The sequence below is a fragment of the Balaenoptera ricei genome, chromosome 1 (assembly GCF_028023285.1).
Source record: "Balaenoptera ricei isolate mBalRic1 chromosome 1, mBalRic1.hap2, whole genome shotgun sequence".
NCBI lineage: Eukaryota > Metazoa > Chordata > Mammalia > Artiodactyla > Balaenopteridae > Balaenoptera > Balaenoptera ricei.
In genome coordinates this window covers 116705928-116728155 of record NC_082639.1, presented here as the reverse complement: position 1 = coordinate 116728155, position 22228 = coordinate 116705928, and the positions used below count along the sequence as shown (strand labels likewise).

Below are 22228 nucleotides of genomic sequence, written 5' to 3'. Positions count from 1 at the left end.
CATCCTTCCACCTGAAATTGGGGTCTACACTTATATCTTCTTAGGAGCCTTGTACCACCAATGCTACATGAACTTTTCTCTCCCATGAGTACGGTCACACCATCTCAACTGGATCTTTCTGAAAGATGCTCAAGTCTCTTTTGTCTTCAAACCAAACCAAACCAAACCAAGCCAAACCATTCCAGCAACCCTTCTCTTGACTCCACACTCATAAGCCCCATTTACAGTCACTCTACTTCAAAGAGTAGAATATGGTGGCGCTTCCCAGCTGGTGTTCTGAGACTCACTGGTGTATCTCAAATGGTTACAGGTGTTATAAGATATTGATCTTCTCAGCCCTCAGGGCAGCTGTGTGGGGCCACACTTCCAGCGGGGAGCAGCCTTGCTCAATTACCCAAAGTTCCATTTAAATATAATTTTCTAGGGCTTTCCTGGTGGCGCAGTGGTTAAGAATATGCCTGCCAATGCAGGGGACACGGGTTCAAGCCCTGGTCTGGGAAGATCCCACATGCTGCAGAGCAACTAAGCCTGTGCGCCACAACTACTGAGCCTGCGTGCCACAACTACTGAGCCCGCGTGCCACAACTACTGAAGCCCGTGTGCCTAGAGCCCGTGCTCCGCAACAAGAGAAGCCACTGCAATGAGAAGCCCATGCACCACAACGAAGAGTAGCCCCCGCTCGCTGCAACTAGAGAAAGCCCTCGCGCAGCAACGAAGACCCAACACAGCCAAAAATAAATAAATAAAATAAATTTAAAAAATAAAAAAATTAAAAAAAATATATAATTTTCTATATGTGCCACAAAGTGAAAGGGTTTGGGAAGCGCCGACGTGCATTCTGCCATCCCCCGGTCTCCATTTGCTCCCCTCTCAATCACCCCTCAACCTGCTCCAATTTGGCTTCTGCCTCCTTCATGTCTCCAGCATATCCAGTGGGTGGGGTTTTGTCCACACTCTGTTTGATTTCATGCTCACGTTGTTACTGCTGATTACTCCCTCCTTCCCTAAACACCGGGACAGCAGGAAACCTCTCCTGGTTTTCCTCCCCACTCTCAGCAGGCTCTGCTCCCTCCTCCAGGGTCTTTGAAGAAGTTCTTCCGACCCCAGTCCCGGGCCCTTTTCTCTGTTCACTTTACAGTCTCTCACTCAATAGTCTCATCTGTGCCCATGGTTTAAATGATCACTTCTAACGCAGACTCCCATATCTGTCATTCTAATGCAGGTCATAACCTTGCATTTAAGATATGAAACTGCAGGGGGAGGGATACACTGGGAGATTGGGATGGACATATACACACTACTATATATAAAATAGATAACCAATAAGGACCTACTGTATAGCATAGGGAACTGTACTCAATACTCTGTAATGGCCTATGTGGGAAAAGAAGCTAAAAAGAGGGGATATATGTATACGTATAATTGATTCACTTTGCTGTACGCCTGAAACTAACACAACATTGTAAATCAACTATACTCCAATAAAATTTTTTTTAAAAAGATATGAAACTGCTTACCAGAGAGCTCTGCGTGGAGGTCTCAGAGGCTTCATAAGCTCAACTGTCGAGACTGAACCCAGGCCCCTGCCTTCGAACCTGGTCCTCTTCTGGTGTTTCCTGTGTTAGCTGGCAGCACCACTCACCACCCTCTGTGCAAGTCAAAAACCTGGGTGTCACGACTCTGATTTGCCCCAAACTTTCCCATACTATGACCCTTTTGGATAACTGGTATCGTGCATGTGTGCATGCTTTGTATTTCTGTTGTTTATCATTTCCCCACTGCCAGTCTGCCTGAATCCCAGTCGTGTCTTAGATTTCAGTTTACATAACCATTCCTATGGAAGCTCTTTCCTGACCACCCCCCATCTCCCAGCCCAGGCTGGCTGAGGGGCACATACATCTGTCTTAGCATTTAGCACACCCATCCGGCATTGTAATCGCCTCTTGTGTGCATTCCCTCCACAGGACTGCAAGCTCTCAGAGGGCATGGGGCAAGTTTGTCTTGTTCTTTGCTGTGCATTCAGTGCCTGGTTCAACAGACATGTGTGGGATGGAGACTGAGATACAGCAGAGGCTCCCCTCTTACTGGTCCTGCTTATGCCCAGTAACAGCCAGCTGGAGGGCTGCTGAATTGTCACCTGATCTGCCCTTCTTCAGGTCCTCTCACTCCCCTTCCATTCTGTTATTCATAAATAAGTGGGTCTTAGGGTGGGATTGCCCTACCTAAGGTGCTTGGTTGTCTCTGAGTTAGCCTAGTATCCAAATAATTCAGTACCTCTATTCCTTCCTTCCTGGCAATGGGAGATTGTCAATTTCTTTGGGGGGGGGCTTCCATTTAATCTATGTTTCTTTGAATCACAGCTGCACCCCATCTGTATTTCCTTACTTTTGATTGTATACATACCCATGACATTCCTCCTTGCATATATTTTCCTAAGTAGCATGTTACAGTTTTTTTCAGTTGTGTTTCAGATAGGGCAGCCTAGACGCCTGTGGTCACCAAAAGCAGTCTTAGAATTAAGGAATGTCTCCACAGAAGTGGCTGAAAATGGATGGAGGCACATTCTTCCCTGGAGATTGAGGAAGAAAAGCATATATAATTAAAGCAATAAATTGGGTTTTTGAGGTTGTCTGTTTACCATTGTCAAATATAATCTATTTCATGCATTTATCCAGAATGCATAAAATAGGTCAGATTTCATTTTCTTCAGTTTGCTTATTTTCTCCTCCAGTTCCCTGCGTAGACACAGAACTCAGATGGAAATGGGAAGACTGTTGACTTGTGTACTTAGAGAAGGTGGTGGTAAAGGATCCAGTGCACTGGACCCTGGAAATTGGATGCCCGTGAGCAAATAAAAACTAAAAAGAGGCAATGAGGTATCTGGGAAATAGCATGGTGTTTGGAGGCAGACAGATCTGAGTTAGAATCCTGGCTCAGCTGCATTCACTGTGCAGCTTGGATTTCACTCTCGTTCCTGTCTTCCCTGCATTCACTCCGTGCGGTCCTCCCACCACCAATTTCTCTCTCCACTGGGTTCTTTTCATCTGCATATGGACATGCGCAAATATCATCTCAAAACAAACAGACCTTGCCCTCTGCCTTCTTCACCTCCTTCAGCTTCCACCCAGGCTTCTCCTCCCTTTACTGCCAAGCTTCTCAAAAGAGTCGCCCGCACTCCCCGTCTCCTCTTCTGCAATCCCTACCCACTCCTCAGTCTCCGATGACCTGGCTTCGGCCCCCACTTCACCACTGACCTGCTTCTGTCACAGTCACGATGACTCCTGTGTGGCCACAGCCCCAAAAACCGTTCCTTTTGCCCTCAGACCATCTGGCCACTCAGCAGCATTTCCAACAGTCGAGCTGTTTCCCTCTTGAAGCAACGTTTCTTTCTTGGCATCCATCTCATCCCCCTCTCCTGGATCATCCTCCTACCTCTCTGGCCTCTCCTTCTTAGTCTGTTTGCTGGATCCTCCTCTTCAACCTGACATTGAACGTAGGGGTCCTCAGAGTTCAGTCCTTGGGTCCCCTCCCCTCCCCTTCCCATCACTTCTCTTCACTGGTTACACTGTCTCCCTAGTCCCACGGCTTTAAATAGTGGACAGCAACACCAAATCCTGACCTGACCCCACCTCTCTGGTAGACTTCGACCCGGAATATACAGCTGTTGGCTCTCCTCCTCCACTGGGGTAATTCACAAATATCTCAGACTTAACTTATCCAAAAGAAAATCCTTCATCCTTCTCCTTGCTGGGAACAAACTACCCTTCCACTGTCCCTGCCCTCCTCCCCATGTTTTCTCATCTCAGTAAGCACCACCGCTAGTTACTCAGATAGAAACTTCAGAGTCATTCCTCACAGCTAATCTATTATCCAGTTCTATTGGTTCCTCTCCAAAATATATCTCGGATCCACCTGATTCTCCCCAGCTTTACTGCCACCATTATAGTGGATCTCCTGATATCTTTTGCCTTCATTACTGTGAAAGCCTCTTAATTCTTTTCCCCACCTCTGCTCTTGCCCTCCCATGCATTTCACACAGAGATATGACCTACACAGAAGGTAAACAGACCCGGTGTAAACACTCCTTGGCTTAAAACTTCCAATGTCTCTCTCCATTGCACTGAGAATAAAACAAACCCCTTTTTATAACGCCCAGCAGGGGGAGCCCTACCCCTCTTTCTGGCTTCCTTTGAAACCACACACTTCTCTCACCTTGCTGGGGATGATCCTTCAGTTCTGCTAAGGACCACAGCTCCTCCCTCCATGCAGCCTTCCTCTGCTGTTCCCTTTGCCTCAGAGGCTCTGACCCCACCCCACCTCTGCCTTCACTCTCTGTGGTGTGTGTGTGTGTGTGCGTGTGTGTGTGTATAATATTAAACATTCAGAAAAGTAAAATTTTATCGTATGCAAATTATACCTCAGTACACATGATTGTCAAAAGAAAGAATGAGAAGGAAAGAAAGAAAGAAAGAAAGAAAGAAAGAAAGAAAGAAAGAAAGAAAGGAATGCATAACAGATAACATAAGAAACATCTGGGTACCCACCACTCAGCTCTATTTAATTCTAAAATGTCATATTTGCTTCAGATATTTGTCTTTCTTTAAGGAATAAAGTAGTACACAATGAAGACACCCCACCTCTGGATTCCTTCCCGATTCTATTTTCCTCCCTTCTTTCCCAGAAGTAACTCCTGAATTTGGTGTTTATCATTCCCATGTTGTTTTTATACTTTCCTTACGTGTGTGTATCCATCAACAATACATAGCATTGTCTGCATAGTTAAATTTTATGTGAGTAGTTTTATTGTGGGAGGATTCTGTAACTCACCCAGTTCCTCAGCATGGTTTGTGAGATGGATCCACAATCACACAGGTGGCTCTAGCTGTCATTTCCACGGTGGCATAGTATTTCATTGGATACATACATCTAACTTGATTTATTCTGCTCAAGATCGATAACGGTGCCATTTTCAATTTTTGACCATCATAAACACTGCTGCGAAGAACATCTGTACACGTCTCCTTGGGCACATATTTGAGAGTTTCTCTAAGGTAAAACCTTAAAATCGGAATTTCTGAATAATAGCGTACTTGCCTCTCCAACTTTACTAGATAGTCCCAGATTGCTCTTCAAAGCGGTTGAAGAGTTTCCACTCCCACCGCAGCGGGGGCATTTCCGGAGCTCCTTATTCTCACCTACAGAGGTGCCGAGCTCGGTCAGGCCTCCAGGGGGCGCCGCGCAGCTCGTTGTGATTCTGGGCGGCCGCGCCAAGAGCGGCTGGACGCAGTTCTTTTCGCTAGTTCGTGGTCCCTTGGCTCCGCAGGTAGTCATTGTTGAGGATGAGATCCCAGAGGTGCATTTAGGGCAGGCTCCAGCCCCTGGATCGCTGGGAGAGGGGGCCTTAATCCTCCTCTCCTCCAAATCTTTTCCAAAATTTGAAAGCGGTACAAAACAAAAACTTCTCCATCTTGAATTAAAACCAAAAAAGGACCTAGGTTGCTAAAAGAAACATCTGTATGCTTAACACGCAAAATATAGAATGCTAACATTTTAACCTATATGTTTGCTTCAGATGTTTTCTTTTCAAGAAACAAAACGTTCCAGTTACACTTGAAATTCTCCTATTCTTTCACCTCCCTGCCTTCCAGGTGGCAGTTAAGATCCTGAGTTTCGGGGCTTCCCTGGTGGCGCAGTGGTTGAGAATCTGCCTGCCAATGCAGGGTACACGGGTTCAAGCCCTGGTCTGGGAAGATCCCACATGCCGCGGAGCAACTAGGCCTGTGAGCCACAACTACTGAGCCTGCGCGCCTGGAGCCTGTGCTCCGCAACAAGAGAGGCCGCCATAGTGAGAGGCCCGCGCACCGCGATGAAGAGTGGCCCCCGCTTGCCACAACTAGAGAAAGCCCGCGCACAGAAACCAAGACCCAACGCGGCCAAAAAAATAAATTAAAAAAAAAAAAACAAAAAACCCCCCAGATGCTCCATCTCTTAAAAAAAAAAAAAAAAAAGATCCTGAGTTTGGTGGATATCCAAACCATTTATTTGTATAATGTATGTATCCATAAACAATGTACAGTATTGTTTGTTTTTATTTACACAAATGCTATTCTGTACCTAATACTCCTGCAGGTTTCTTTCCTATGCACACAACATTGTTTCCAAGATAAACCTACGTTGATGACTGCATATCTGGTTCAGTGTTTATCAGTTCTCCTAACGATGTATTTTTAGGTTGTTTTCAGCTTTTGGCTATTTAAGCAATGCTGCATACACACTTCACAAGAGATTTTTGTTTTGTTCATGCTTACCTTTGAGTCTCTAGAAGTGTGCCTGGCACAAAGAAGGTGCTCAGTAAACTTGTGTTGAGTTAATGAATAAACGAACAGCCTCATACATGTTTCTGGGTTGCTCACATGCAGACTTTGCCCAGAATATACATACAAAAGTGAAGTGGCTGAATTTTCAGGTGAGCTCGGCATATTACTCTCCAAGGCTATTGTTCCATTTTATACATCCCCCAGCAAATTTGAGAGTTTTCATTTCCCCTTAGCTTCGTCAACCTTGGTATCTTGAGATTTGGTGTATATGTGCGTCCAACATGATGTATATCAAATCATATCTTCTTGTGCTAATTTGCATTTCCCTAATTCCTTTCTGACTATCCCCCCACCTCCCGCCACCAACTGACTTCCTTTGTGGCTTCCAGGTTATCAGATTAGCAGAAGTAGGTTGGGGTGGGTTGAGGGTCACTCTTAAGCTCTCAAGGGGGCAGCCTGACTCCTGAATGGGTCTGGACCTCTCCATGTATTTCCAGCCTCCTTCCTGTCCTGGAAAGTTTTGAATACATGTGCCAGATCCAGGACCTCGGGACTGAAGAGCAAAGTTGGAGACCCAGGGCACCCTCCCCACCCAGTCCCACCTTGAGCTCTGAAGCCTCCTGTGAGGGGTGGGAGAGGGCTCTCTGGGCGCCCATGCTGGTCTGTTATTCTCCAGGTCTCCAGCTGGAGAGTGCCAGCCAGGAAAGCCTGGGACCCAGGGTGCTCTGGCATTTGTAGCAGCCTTGACGCCTCTGAGGACCCTGCATGTTCCCGTGGTGGGAGCTGTCTTTGGCGTCCCTGGCACTACCCCTCCTTCACACACACCATGCCCTCCACTTACAGGAAAATATGCCATTTGGTCTGTTTGGCTCCTCTGTATTTGACAAATTGACCACTATTTGGAGAAAAGAAGACAAGTTCAAAGGTAAGGGGAGAGAGGGCTGGGGAGCAGGGGTGCAACTGAGGAGGAAAGTTTGAACTCACAGGGTACCCCTTGGCCTTGGGACAGTAGGGAAAAATACTGGGCCGCTGGGCTGAATGTAGCACCGGGGGTCACCACCCCTGTAGGCCTTTGAATTGGGTCAACAGCCCAAGACGTAAAATGTGACACCAGTGGATCAGCCAGAACAGTGGGTGTGCAGGAGCCACTGCCAGCTGCCATTGGAAAGGCCCACATTTTTAGCATGTACGGATGACACGCACTTGAGATCCTTTCCCATTTGAAAAGCATTAAAAAATCATAACCTGCAAGCCCAGAGGATGAGCACTCTGATTTAACAACCCTTTTACTTTCTTTTGCAAAGCATTAAAGTCATTAACTTCCAGCAAGCAGGGACAGGTTCTTACTTAACTCCTCTCTTCTGAAAAGTCTTAAAAATCAGCCGCGGTGAGAGCTTGTCTCTCATTGGCAATGTTAAACCATAAAGCACTGTACTGCTGCTAAGTAATGGGGCCATTCTGTCACTGTGTGACTTAAGAAAAATGGAATCTAGTGACATGTCTTCTGCTCAGAAGCCAGTGGTGACTCCACACTTTGGACCAGATACGATCCAATTGGTGTTCTGCTGCCCTTTCACTGCCTTAATCTAACCATGTGTTTTCTGCTACCCACTGGATGAGGTTTTGCCCTCATCCATGCCAGCTGACTCCCTACATCTTTCCCTCTCCCTCACTGCCACCCATTCATCTTGCCCGTCTCTCTCTCTAAGCCTCCCTATGTGGACCTGACGTATAACATTCGTATTTTTAATAATATACAAATTTGTATATCCTTTTAGGCTATCTGACCACACCCTCCACATCTTATTGAAGGTTCAACTTCGTGAATTCTACCAGATGCACTCCTCTTATCTCTTTAATCACTCCATCATTAAGTATTTATACATTGCATCTTTTCTAATTGTATGTGTCCACCTTTGCATGCCCACTTAGGGGTGTACACGTGTAATGTATTCCCCACTATATTATACAACTCCAAAGTTTATTCTTTTCTTCCCATTTCTGCATCTATGTGCAGATACCCAGGCAGGTGATGGCATGTCAATTAGTCAGTTGCCACATGCTTATTGAGCACCCAGGTGCCAAGCATTGTGCTGGATGCTATGGGTATGGGCACAGTCCTCAGACTCTAGTAGGAAAGAGAGAAATTAAACAACTGAGTGAATCATTATAAGCGAGCAGAGAGCTGCAAAGTAGAAGGACAGATGCTTTGGTAATATGTATGAGTATATGTGGAGGTGGTTGGACGCCATTCCCCAGGAAATGATGTTAAACTGAGACCAATAGTAGGGGTAGAAGTTGGGAGCTAGGCAGAGCTGGGGAACAAATCATTTCAGGCAAAGGGAATAGTATGGGCCCAGACTGTCATGCAGAGAGAGCATAAAGCATCTGGTAACATGCAGGAAAGGGTTAATTCAGCTGGCGTGGGTTGCCCCAACCTTATACATTCCAAAGGTCTTCAGGACTGCCCCTGGACCAGCTCCTGCAAGATGACCTCTGAGCTCCTGGAATACCCTGCCTGATAAGACTGCCTTTGTATATCTGAGACCTTGGGCCAGGTCAGATAGTCTATGCTAACAAAGGGACATGGTGAATCCTTGTTTTTATATGCTGAGGCTGTTTGGGGCCTTCCATATCAATTTGACCTCTGTTGGGGCTGGAGACTGAGGAGATAAGGTCAGTTATACAGGTGTTGATTACATGATACATGATGACCCTCAACAAAAACCCTGGACACCACAGCCCGGGTGAACTACCCTGGTTGGCAATATTTCTTATGTGTTGTCACACATTGCTGCTGGGAGAATTAAGCACTGTCCTTGCAACTCCACTCAAAGAACGTAACTGGAAGCTCCCACCTGGTTTCTCCTGGACTCTGCCCCATGTGCCTTTCTCCTCTGCTGACTGTAATTTGTATCCTTTCACTGCCTTAAACCATAGTGGAGAGGATACCAGCTTTTCTGTGAGTCCCTCTAGCAAATCATCACAACCAAGGGTGGTCCTGGGGACTCCCAACACAGGTAGAGCAGAGAGAACAAGGGCTGTCGGGGGAGGGGAACGACTGAGGTGAGGAGAGAGATGGAGAAAGACTGGATTCCTCAGAGCCTTACAGGTCATGATCGAGAATGACATGGTTCTGCCTGTGGGCTTGATTCCAACGTGGTTACTTTATTTCATTCTATTCCATGGCCCTAGGCTGCATCCAGCCCTGACTAGATCTCACAAAAGGTACCTACAGAAAACATGCCAATCAGTGAATTTGCTTGGTGTGGGGTTGGGGGGAGCCCAAGGGCACATAAAACCTACTGGAGGAGATGAGCAGTGTCACCTGTCCGGATGGCTGCACCCATTATTTCCTGTATGGCCCACCTTGGGTTTGGAGCAGTTCCTACTCAATATATATTGGTAAAGAAGAAACAGTGGTGTGTTTATTATAACAGCTTGGGGGAAAAAAATCCCAGAACTGTTTTCCATACTGAATCCCACATAATGAAAACTCAGAAGTGACATCACCAATCTGTTTCATGATCACATATCCATGGTGACAGAATAAGTCAAGGGAAAAATAGGGTGAGAGAGTGGTTGAAGCGATTTAAGCAATTTGTTGGCACAAAGGACTCAGTTATCAAGGTTGCAAATAAGTCGTCAACTTCAGGCATGGACGGGCACCAAAGTGTTTCTCAAACTTCTGCTTGCTTGGACAAGCATGCTGCCTTCTCAGGAGTATGCCTTGAATCCTTAATAGCCGGAGAAAAATTTTAACGTAATGGAAGAAGTACTTATGTAACTCATTTCTAAATCAACAGGGGACTATATTTTTGATGGTGCAGGAGGCTTGAGGCAGAAGCCTGTTAGGGATGACGGCTGTGCCTGCGGCCCAACACTCCCAAGTCAGAGCGGTGCTCCCGAGGCCTGGGGCAGCAGCACGGGGTGGGGTAGCCGTGTGATCTCAGAGCCACACTGATGGCCCCGTCAGCCAAGTGCCTCGATTCTGGAGAACACAAGATGCTGTTATGCAATTTCTAATTACAACGAACTCTCTTCTTTCTGTTCCCAAGAGGGAAGGCAGTTTATACTTAAACACAAACCCAAGTTTGAACCCTGTTCTAGCTATGTAACTTTGGGTGTGTTATTTAAACTCTCTGGGCCTCAGTTTACTCATCTGTGCACTGGTCATTATAAGAAGACCTTGTTCATAGGGTTGAAGACTCGATGAGGTAATGCCTATAAAGCACTTGGCACAGGGCCTGGCATGCATTAAGGGCTCAAACAACAACAACACAACCAGAAAGGACGTTCAGGTGTTTAGTAAGTCCTCAGACATAAAAAGACATTTTCGAGGGCTCGATGCCAGTCACATGTGCCTCAAGATTGTCATGCTGGGTGAGGACATCCACGTGCTCTGAATGAGATACTAGTGGATGTGACAGACGTGCCCTAAGGAATCAGCTTTACTATTTTGGCCTTCAATGCTTGGGCGGCATTTTAAACAGCAGCCCATAACTCAGGTGCTGCTGGCTTCAGGGTCAGATGCAGGGTTGTTCTTTGGCTTCCTAAGACAATGAAGAGAATGGATGTCGGAGGCTGTGCTGATAAAATGGCCCTCGAGGTGAAGTTCTGATCATGAAGACAGACCCCCGTGTAACTGGAACTAGGGGGAGGTCTTGGCAGGTGCGATGTCTGGTGGAAGGAGCATGAGTCTGGACTTACCACTTGGGTTTGATCCCAGCTCCTTTACTACAAGTGTATGAAGCTCCTACACTGCAAGTATGAGGTGTTGGGCAAGTTACTGGTCTCTAAACCTCAGTCCCTTCATCTGCACAAAGGGGAAAATACTTGACTTGCAGAGTGACTTTAAGGATACATTGATACAGTGCAATGTATGTAAAACACCTGCTATATGGTAGGCACTTCATAAATGATGCTACAAGTAAGCAAAGTACAGTCACAGCAAAGCATGAAATGCATTAGTGGTAACTGATATTGTTTTGTGACAAAGCAATCCTGTGAGACCAAATTAGTTTCTTAGAAAGAACGGCAAGATACAGACAGCAGGTTTGACGTGAAGCTTGGCAGATGAGGGCAGTTCATTCTGGGAAATGGCTTATGGTTTGGATCAAATCCCTGCCCCGGGTGACATGTTCATCACTGCCCTGGGAAGACCTGATCTGGGGGATCATGGGGGACACGTGGAGAGGGTCTGCATGAGGACCAGACCTCTCAGCCAGTGACGAGCCGCCCTATAAGGGTGATGACAAAGCACAGCTCCAAGAGAGGTGGGGGGAGCCGCAGTGAGTGCGCAGGATGTAGCCCTGTCTGCAGCGGGAAGCTGTGTGCTGGGACACGTGGCCTGGGAGGCAGTCATGGAGCTTGCAGCCCAGAGAGCAAGCGGACCCCAGTCCAGGCGTGCTGCTGGTGAAGTGGAGGTGGGGAACCAGGCCAGGGAGGAATGGTCTCAAAGAAGGGCTCCTCCTGTCCTGACTCCAGTTGCTTCTGCATCAGAACAGTTTTCTGGGAGAGGGGCCCAAGAGGTGATGAGGGCAGAACCCAAGTGATAAGGGGGATGTTTTCTACACAGAAAAGCCTCCATTCAGCAGGGAACTCAGATCACATGTCAGAGAATAAACATGAGTGAAACTTTAAAAACATGGGGGTGGAAGCTGACATTACAGCTATGCCCACCAGCAACTCACTGAGAATAAAGCCCTCCTGCGTGTAGAAAGTTAATGGTGTCTATCACCCTCTTGGAAACCCAGCCTGGGGAGATGAGAGGGACTGGGGACAGGTACCAGACACTGCTTGAAAAGGTAACGGTGTGTGATGGGGTTCGATTGGCCCTTTCTCCCCTATGAGGATGTGGGCGTCCACAGGAGAAATCCCCTCGTATGCTCCCACCTCTACTCCCATAGGAAATGAAAGCCTATGGTCACATGTGGTGCTTGTTGGTCTGATGAAGTGGTTTTCAACGGGGGCCGATTTTGTCCTCCCGGGGGACGTTTGGCAATGTCCGGGGACAGTTTTGGTTGTCACAGTTTTTTGGGGGGGCATGCTACTGGCATCTAATGGGTAGATGTCAGGGATCCTGCTAACTACCTTACAGAGCACAGAATGGTCCCCACAGCAAAGAGCTACCCAGACCCTAGTGTCAGTAGTGCTGGCATTGAGCAAGCCTGGTCTGATGCGATGCGGAGGTTCTTTGTCAATGGCAGCGGCTTGTTCCTCTCACCTGTCATCTCAGTGTGGGGTGGAATGGGGAAGGGTCACAGCTAGTCTGCAATCCCTCTTTGGTGGCCATATACAGAAGAGGGTGTGGTGCGAAGGCAAAAAATTGGGGGGGGGATGTGGGAATGAGCCAAAAGAGAGACTCAGGCTAACCTCTCAAGGTAGATGGAAGGCCAAGGGCAGAGTTTTTCATTTCAAGTCAACTCTTACTTATTTAAAAAGTGATTTCCTTAAGCACATAACTGTATGTTTATTTCCCTGAGGAACTCTTGAAGCAGAGGAGACCTGCTGAAATTATGGGGATGCAGGCTGCACACAGGGTTTTAATGGGGTTAGAAAAATTTTTCCTCTCCTTTGAAAGAGGCTTGGGAGAAAGAGAAGGGCAGGTTCCTCTCCTGCAGGGCAGAGGATGTGGGGGGATGGAGCTAAGATAGGAACGGAAGGGCAGACAACGTGAGGAATGGTTGTGTGACCCCAGAGCGTTGGAATCAGAGACAGAACTCTGGGGTACAGCTTCAAGCCTGCTTCTTCTCTCCCCCCATCCTGGTAATTGGAGGGAAGGGATCCAGGAAGTGGGCTGTTCATACCCTTCCTGCCCCACCACCTTCGCGTGTACACGCACACACGCACACACACACACACACACACACAATCAAAATACTCCTTTGGAAGATGCTCTGGTTTGCATCAGGACAGAATGGGTCATGCTGCTGTGGGAGGAGTGGGTGCGTGGGCAGGGCAGAGGGGACTTTGATGAGCAGAGGGTAAGGGCTTCAGTGCTTCCCCTCTTCTGCTACTTCTCACTCCTCTGTTTTAGCCTGAATGCTTGGAACTGTAGGTTCTTCTCTTTGAGAGAAGTCCTCACCTGGGTGAGCTGGGTGGGGACCAAGGGAACAGAATGAAGGAACTGATTATCCAGATTCGACACACAGAGGAAAGGAGGCGGGGGGGCGGCGAGGGCACTTTACAGTCTTTCTCTCACTGCTAGATTGGCAAGACTCTGGCTAATACTCCTTTTGTCTAAGAGGGCTGGAGGGGGGTTGAGTTGGGTGGGCTGCAGAGGAAGGAAAATGCAGTGAGGAGTGGGTGGCCTGGAGCTGGTGGTGGCCTAGGCCAAAAAGGCTGGGGTCTGCAGGGGAACCCTTGCCTCCTCCCTCCATGTCTCCATTGGATGTGGAATGCATGTCTGCCATACCTATTCCATGTGGTTGGAATCTGTCGTGCTCCCCTCCTCCAGCAGGCTGTGAATCATGTCCCCTTCAGCTGGAGGGCCTCTGCATCTAACAAAGCCTGGTATACAGGCACTCAGTACACATTTCATGATGAATTCCTACCTTATCCATCCTGGCCTGCCATTACAGAAGAGAGGACAGGAATTCAGGCAGGAGTTATAGCAAAAAGAGTCCACCTGGCTAGTCTATCCCATTCATCCTATCTCTCGAAGCTGCAGGTGTGGTGGTGGTGCTGGTAGGATGGCATCCAATGAGGAAGTGAAGGTAACATCTGAGAAACATGGCCAAGGTTTGCAGCCCTGAATGTCTTCATTTAATCATCAAATATCCTCTGCATACCTGCCCAGAGAGGCTGGGTTCTGGCATTCCTCAGCCTCAGGCCGTGGGGCAGCATAATGGGCTGGAGGTCACAGGTGAGCGGAGCAGCCTGAGGCTGGGGAGAGGCACCCAGCCCCTGGGAGATGGAGACAGTGATTATCTGTGAGCACAGCATCCAGGCCTTCTCTGTCTTAAGAGGGCTAAAGGGATGACACACGTGGGGCATGCGGGCCTGGACTGAGGGGCTGTGTCCACAGGGGCCCTCCTGGCCTGCGAGCATCAGAGACCTTGGGCTGCCAGGGATTTGTTTCCTTTTCATTGACCAGCTCCCCAGAAGACACATCAAATATTATTAGAGAGCAGATACATAAGAGTTTCAGCATCTTTAAAAGGCTGAAAATGTGTGCTGTAGTCCTGGCACATACTTCCACTTTCCAGAAGTGTAACTGTGCGCCTTTCTGAGCCTTGGCCGCCTCATCCAAAGAAGGGATGGCCCTTCTGCCTTCCCTTTATTATGGGGCTATTGTGAGGCGCAAAAAAAGTCGCAAAGTGTGGGAGCACTTTGTAAACTTAAAGTGCTATGCAATGTGAGCTGGTTCTTTATTTATTCAAGGCAGCGGCAGAGGGACACCCCACACTGGTGCTGCTGCAGCCATCCTCCTACCAGGACCTGCCTGCAGGGAAGGGCTACTTCTGTCTTTTGAGCCAGCCGAGCGAGCGCTGGAGGGCTTAGCACTTCTAGTTCACTTCCGCGTCTCTGGCCCCATCTAACACACAGGTCAGGGCCGCGGGGGACCTGGCAGAAGAGTGCTGAGGTCCCTTATTTCCTTCGCTGGTAGAACTGGAAGACCGCCTTCTCTTGCTCGTAAGTCTCGATGGAGCCGGGTCGAAGGCGCCGGATCTCAGCGATGGCGTCCCCTGCAGCCAGGCCCCGCTCCTTCACCAGGTAACAAGCCAGCATGGTACCCGTGCGGCCAAAGCCCAGGGCACAGTGCACTCCCACGGCCTGCGAAGGGGGAGCTGGGTGGGGTGGAGCTCAACGCCCTCCCAACACTCTCCTGACCCTCACTTGTAAAATACAACCAGGTTTTAAAGATGTAGGACAATGAAGAATGAAAATATCTGGTTAAGAATTTATTTTATATTGCTTATATGTTGAAATAATATTTTGGAGTTACTGGGTTAAATTATATTATCAAGATGAATTTCTCCTGCTTCTTGTTTACCTTTTTAAAATGTGGCTCCGTTACATTTGGACAGAACCTTACTCCGGAGACTGCTCAATACCCCCTGACTTCAACCCCCATCTCTCCCAAGTCTGTTCACCCTTTCTCCTTCACAACTCACACATCATCTGGTTCTTCGTTGCTTTTCCTCTACCCAATTCACACTGCTGGGCCCTCTTTATACTCCTCCCCCTTGCCGCCCCGCCCCCTCCCCCCGCCTCCGCTCCCCCCCCCCCCACCGCCTCCGCCCCCGCCCCGCTTTGGATTTCTGTTCTGGTTGCGATGGTCTCCTGTCCCCACCGTCTTCCTCCAGTGTCTCTCCCGGAACTCAGCTAAGTTATTCCTGGCCCTGACCTCCCCAGCTCCGCGTGTCCCCGCTGACCCCTCCCAAGTCCCTCCCTTCCGGCGCTAACCCCGCTCACTAACCTCTCCCCGGGCGTTGGCCTCGTCGACAATCTTCACGAAGCGGTCGATCTGCTCTGGGCCCGGCGAGCAGAAGTCTGGGATGCGCAGTCGGTGCAGGGTGAGGCCGGGGCAGCTGTCGCTGTGCGGGGGCCCGCGCTCCGTCAGTGACACCAGGTGCCGCACACCCTGGTCCAGCAGGAACTGGTAGTGGGCGGGGAGCCGGGGCAGGGCCAGCCCCGCCAGCCGGCCGGGGAGCACCCAAGAGAAGTTGGGGGGCTGCACGCCCATGGCTGAGGGAGGGCACAGAACAGCGGGTCACCGGGGGCGAGGCCGGCGCGTCCCGCTCCGCCCACTCGCCCCCGGGCCGGGTAACCTTCCACCTACCTAGCACTGGCGCCTCCTGGGGCCACGTGGTCTTCTGGACACAGCCTGGGTGTCGTCCTGCTTCGCCTCAGGGGATTGGCCGAGCCGCCTGGGGGACGGGGCTAAAACACCCAACTCCGGGCTCCCAGTGACCGCCGGAGCATTCTGGCCCGGCCCCAAGCAGAACACTCGTTGATTGGTTGGATAGTCAATAATGGGCGGGATTACTGCAGCCGTGTGCACGGGGATTGGTGGACCACGCAAACAGCCAAGAAGGAACACCTAGAAGGAATTAAGAATTGTTTTCTGTGGATGAAGCAACCCCGGGTCGAGCTCTGCTGCTCCCTGGCGGTCGGTGGGAATTATTGCATCACTGGCCAACTGCCCCTGCTGCCCAGGGGCCTGGCCTTGTCTTAACTTTCTTCACTATGGATGCCCAAGGGTTTAAGAGATGGCAAATCTACATACGCCTGGGGGGGGAGGAATCTTCTCTACAATAACTCTAAGTGATTATCAGTGACTTTTTGAACTCGTCCAGTAAGCGGGAATCACCACTGTACAGGGAACTATTCTTGTTTTTCCACTGCTGGAATTATTAAAAAAAAAAACCAGTGTTTCTGCCATCTGGTGCCCTGAAATCGAACCCGGGAGAGTAATTATGTAATAATAATAACAACAACAAAAACAGCAACAACAACGACAATATAAGAATTAACAAATTGAGCATTTACTATGTGCCAGGTATTTTTCAAACTGATTTAATTGCCACAATAATCTTACGAGGTGGGTAATCTATTTAACTATCTTACAGATGAGAAAACTGAAGCTCTGGAGAGGTTCAGGAACTTGACCAAGAGATGACTGATGGCGGGGGATTTGAAACCAAGCAGCCTGGCTCCAGAATCTTTAACAAAACAGTATTGTATTCTAAAGTTAAATAGAAGGTTACTGCCTCTTTACCTAACCATCCTCATGCCCCTCAGCTGGGTTAAACAGTTGCAGGATTTGTTAATTTTTCTTCATATTTCCTGATTCTCAGGTTCTGTGAGTCACCCTTCCCTGGGGAGGCTAGGGTTTCTCTGTGTCATTCATAGCAGGTGGGGAACTAGAGCTGAAGACAGTGTCTTAACTGTGATCTGACTGGTTCATATCCTCATCTGAACAATGTGCTTCTAGTGATCAGACTAATTATAATTATGAAAATAGTTAACCCTTATTGAATTTGCTTATGTACCAGGCCTGTGCCAGGTGCTTTCTGGAAGAGCCACATTGGGAAGGTATTTTTATATCTCTTTTGCACATGAGTAATCTGAGGCTTAAAGAAGTTGGTTAACTTAGCCAAGCACACACAGCTAGTAAGTAGCTGGGCTGGTTGAGCCAAGGTCTCTCTCATTCCAAGCCCAGGGTACCTAGTCTTGAAGATGTACTTCCCTCCTTCTGTCCCCATCTACCCCTGACACACACATTTGGTTCCAGCAAAATGAAAAGGAATTTTTCTTCCTCCAAAGATCAAAGCCTGCTCTGACCCTGTGGAAAATGCACTTACTGTTTACCCTGGTAACTCTGAAGCATCGCCTCTGCCTACTCTTCCCAGGTTCCAGGAGCTGCCAAATCTACGCTTTCCCTTTCTTCTGTATAATCACAGCCCTGATTAAGCCCTTCCTGTTTGCACTCCCATTTCCCACACAACTCCCTATGACTCTTTCTAGCCCATCCCAATTTATTCCTACTGTGCCCTTCAGCCACCAGTCACCCCTTCTCCCCTCCCAGCAACTCCTCTCAATCCCTTGCTCAGAATTTCTGGCTGCACTGCCTCTGGAGACAAGACTCCAGCGCTTGCTCCTTTCAGGTTGAACTTTTCTCAGTCCCTTTTCCTTGCTGTCCTTTCTTTGCTCCCTCACTCATAAGGGGAAAACTTCCCACATCTCTCTCCACCACCCTATGCCCCTTCCTTGCCTCCTTGAGATCCAGCTCAAAGCCCATCTTGTTCAGAAAGAAGAAATTTCTGGGGGGGAGACAGAGATTCCCGTCTGGGTCTCTGCAGGGGTTAAAGTGCATCCATCAACCCACCTGGGCTTCCTTTGTAGGAATTCCTTCATCTTTACTGCTCTGCCTCTGGCTTCCAACAGACCCCAGGTGAAGGGGTCCTTGCCTTGGTCTGTGTCCCATTGTCAAGAATATTATTTTTCTGTCTTGGGCCCAGGGGGCCTCACACTGAAAGAAAAACTCCTTTCTGATGGTTTCCTGGCTAGGATCCCTGCAACTAAACAATGTCAGCTCCCTGCACGTAGCCCCAACCTCATGCAATACTGAGCTTCTTTTCCTTTCTCTTCTGTAAGTGCTACCTGACCTTCAGTAAGATTTAATCTCCATACTCCCATCTCATTTTATATAAATATGTACTCCTAGTATAGCAGTTAGTTTATTGGATTGCAGTTATCTGTGTCAGAGCCAAGAAGGCATCATTCCAGCTTCAAATATTTCACACATCTAATACAGAGCCTGATACACAGTGCTCAGAATTGTTAAATGAATGAAAAAATAAGTAGAATGCATAGGCAAGACTGTGAAGGTACATTTCTGGGAGTGTAGGTGAGTCTCCAGGACTATGTGACAATGTGTGTTTATGTGTCTTTTTTTTTTTTTTTTTCCCACCAGCAAAGTGAGTTTATTCAGGAATAGTAGAGAATTGCAATTCAGGACAAGCAAACTATGGCAAACCATAAGCAGGTTCCGGGAACAGAGGAGAGGGGCTTGCTTTTATAGAGGAAAGGAAGAATTGAGGAGGGCTGTGATGGTTCTTCATTGGCTGCAGCCGGTGGGCAGCTTGTTGTTGATGGGCCAGAAGGAAATCTTTCTTCCTGCTGTGGTGTTTGTGTGTCTTTTTAATTGCATGAGTTTGAGGACTATTTGAGTGCTGTGTAGCACCTTCTTGAGATGTACTTTGTACATGTGTGTGCTTTTAAGGAGAGAATGACTGTGTCAGTATGATCCTGGCTAAGTCTAATTACTGTTTTGTAAAAAGGGAAAAATAAGCCTTGCTCTTTGCAGAACCCTGCTCCTGTTGTGTGCATGTGTTTGATCTTGTGTGTATGTAAGTGTGTCGAGGGAGATATTTTCCTGGAGAACAATCTGTTGACACTGACGGTGGGCTGAGTGATAAGCTTAATTTCCCTGACTTCAAGGAATTTACAACATGCTGGGGGGGATTTAGACTCAAAAGTAATTGTTCTCATAACATAATAAAGTACTTAATTACTCATCAAAGACAATCAGATCATATACATTGAAAAGTTAATTGTGCAGTAAAAATAAGCACAAGAGTAGTCAGTGGGGGAAAGATAAGCTTGGGTTGGAACCACCAGAAAAGTCTTAAGAGGACAGCGGTCTTCGTTCCCTTTTGTTCTCTGCCCATTGTGAAATACTGGAAATAACATTATTTGAAAGCTCAGCAGAACAGTTTTAGAGCATCCTAGCTCCCCCTTCCCCAGCTGATAACACTGTTTTGACCTAGTTCTCTTTGATGTTGAGGCCCCAGTTCCTTGAGGGCTTGATGCCAGTGGCAGTTGGAGGTGAAACCAGAGACAGAGATTCCTTCCTCCCAGTAGGTCCCTGTGTCCCACCAAGGCAGAGGATTGCTTGGGTTTGGGTTCCTGTGGCCCTTGGACTGTAGTTAGAGCTCTCAGTGTCTTAAATGCTATGATCTTTTGTCTAAACACATTTCACACCTGGGACCCAATGATCTGGAAATTGAGTTACAGAAGGGATGGTGTGGTAGCCAACCTCAAAGACCATCTCATGTCTTTTCCACATTGATAGGGCTGGTTTGAGTAACAAGTAGAATATTGTGGACATGATGGTGTGTGACTTCTTAGGTTAACTCATAAAAGACAGTATGGTTTTGACTTGCTCTTTTGTGGGAGAAGCCAGCTGCCATATTAGGAGGACACTCAAGGAGTCTAATGAGAGATCCGTGTGGGGAGGCTTCATACCAACATCACGTACGAGAACTTGCTATTTTGGAAGTGGATCCTCTGGCCCCATCAAGACTTTAGATGACCTGCCCAACATCTTGACAATAACCTCACAGATTCCCTGAGCCAGAATCACCCAGCTAATCTTCCCTTGAATTTCTTACCCACGGAAACTATGAGATAATAAATATTGATTATTTTAAGCCATCAAATTTCGGGGTAATTTCTTATGCAGCAAATAGGAAACCAGTACAGATGGGAATAGTCAGATAAAAGGAAAGAAGAGAAATAATTTCTAATAAACTTAAGCAAAATAAAATCAAGTTTATTTTTCAAGAAAAAATTATACTATAAGCAGTTATAGTCTAAGTGTGCGTGTGTGTTTTTTGGGGATAGGGTGTTGAGATGGGTCAGTGCAAATTTTCTACATCTGGAGAACCATGCTGTGTAGAGGAACCAAGCAGAGTAGTTTGGGTGTGGGTTTTGGGTGTTAACGGTGTGGGAGGTATGGGGGTTTTATGTGGTATTTGTGTAGTTAGGGATCATATACAAATTATTTAATAACTGGCCATGGCACAGGAGGCAAGCAATCAGAATGGACCCTCTACCAATCAGCACCATTGCCTACAAACTAATGGTGATGCGGTCCTGCTGTCTACTGGATGCACATTGGAGTCGAGTGTAGAGAGAGGCTTTGACATGATCTGGGGTGTGGTCAGGTTACCTTGGACATTTTAATATAGGTCTTTCCACAAGATGGCACTGACAGCCTGATAGCTTTTCCTTGTTTCACTCTCTCTCTCTCTCTCTTTTTTTTTTTTTGTATTTGTGATTTGTATACTGTTACAGAACATACCATGACTGATAGCTCACAATTTACTAGTTGATTTCTTGTACTTCTGACAATTCTATCACCTTCATGGCACTTAAAATTATGTTTTTTCTTTAGACCATTCCAGGGGCACATTGAGACTTCCCGTTGGGATGTTAGGGAGTGGTGCCTTATACTGGAAGCTATGATTAGGGGAGCTGGAGCTGGAGATGGACTTGGGGGCTTTGGTTTCAGTTAGGTAAGAGACACCTTTGCGATGAGAACAGTTTTGGTGAACTATCTCACTCCTAACATTCATGCTGCTACAAACTTTGCCTTGCCTTGGATCCGAAAGGAAGAAATTACTGAAAATCTTGGCATTGCAATTTTCACTGCATAATTGTAAAAATTGGAAAGGACCTCAGAGATCTTCGGGTTTAACCTCTCCATTTCTGGGTGAGGAAACTCACCTCATTGAGTTACTCAGTTGGTCCAGACTAAGACTCAGTCCACACTATCAAATATCACTGGGTCACTAAACTGTGTGACCTGGACCAAGTTACTTTAAATTTCTAAGTCTCCGTTTCAGATGTCTGTAATGATATAGATTATTAAGGATTATTGATAGGGTTAAATAAGCTAGGAATATGTAAAGTGCGTAGCAAAGTGCTGGCACATAATTGGTGCTCACAAATGGAAGCTACTTCTGCTATCACCATCATCATAGGATGATTTAGAGCCAGATGGGAATAAATGAAGAAATTACACTTATGTTGATATATCTCTAATGTGAAGTGTTATCATAGGATGCTGTGGTTAGTGGAATTTTTTTTTTAGTTCTCCCTTTGAATTTTTTTTTTCACATCTTTATTGGAGTATAATCGCTTTACAATGTTGTGTTAGTTTCTGCTGTACAACAAAGTGAACCAGCTATATGTATACATATATCCCCATATCCCCTCCCTCTTGAGCCTCCCTCCCACCCTCCCTATCCCACCCCTGTAGGTCATCACAAAGTATCAAGCTGATCTCCCTGTGCTATGCTGCTGCCTCCCACTAGCCATCCATTTTACATTTGGTAGTTTGTATATGTCAATTCTACTCTCTCACTTCATCCCAGCTTCCCCTTCCCCTCCTGTGTCCTCAAGTCCGTTCTCTACATCTGCGTCTTTATTCCTGCCCTGCCATTAGGTTCATCAGTACCGTTTTTTTAGATTCCACATATGTGCGTTAGTATACGGTATTTGTTTCTCTCTTTCGACTTACTTCACTCTTAGTGGAATTCTAAGATAGGCCCAAATGACCTATACCCTTCGATGAGGGGATATCACTCCCATGATTATGTCATGTTACACGGCAA

The 22228-nt window shown here is 47.3% G+C and overlaps 3 protein-coding genes across 5 annotated transcripts in view; 1 reads left to right on the top strand and 2 right to left on the bottom strand.

Moving 5' to 3' along the window:
- Positions 1-14565, bottom strand: part of FCRL6 (Fc receptor like 6) — a 33415-nt gene extending 18850 nt beyond the window's left edge. The window contains exons 1-5 of the mRNA XM_059924331.1: positions 13735-14565; positions 4828-5467; positions 3255-3481; positions 2404-2569; positions 1518-1648 (exon numbers count right to left, since the gene is read on the bottom strand). The gene's annotated coding sequence lies outside the window, so the exon portion shown is untranslated. The remainder of the gene's footprint in view (positions 1-1517; positions 1649-2403; positions 2570-3254; positions 3482-4827; positions 5468-13734) is intronic.
- Positions 14566-14650: 85 nt separating this feature from the next.
- On the bottom strand, positions 14651-16245 carry DUSP23 (dual specificity phosphatase 23). Its single transcript, XM_059934405.1, has 3 exons — positions 16105-16245; positions 15742-16010; positions 14651-15095 (listed from the first exon to the last, which is right to left on the bottom strand). Exons 2-3 carry the CDS (start codon positions 16006-16008, stop codon positions 14910-14912), a joined length of 453 nt encoding a protein of 150 aa, XP_059790388.1. The 5' UTR covers positions 16009-16010; positions 16105-16245; the 3' UTR covers positions 14651-14909.
- The window catches only part of CRP (C-reactive protein), an 85902-nt gene continuing 79278 nt past the window's right edge, over positions 15605-22228 (top strand). For 2 of the 3 annotated variants that reach the window (XM_059934403.1, XM_059934401.1), the window contains exons 1-2: positions 15605-15894; positions 16895-17000. The gene's annotated coding sequence lies outside the window, so the exon portion shown is untranslated. Of the gene's footprint in view, positions 15895-16894; positions 17028-22228 lie in introns of all 3 variants that reach the window. The other variant, XR_009505177.1, reaches the window with a different exon arrangement.

What these genes read in the sequence shown, in the direction of transcription:
- DUSP23 (XM_059934405.1), bottom strand. Translation starts at nt 16,008, where the DNA reads ATGGGCGTGCAGCCCCCCAACTTCTCTTGGGTGCTCCCCGGCCGGCTG. An exon ending in AGGCCAACGCCCGGGGAGAG is followed by an intron (nt 15,096 to 15,741) that starts GTTAGTGAGCGG and finishes CCCCCTTCGCAG; the next exon opens with GCCGTGGGAGTGCACTGTGC.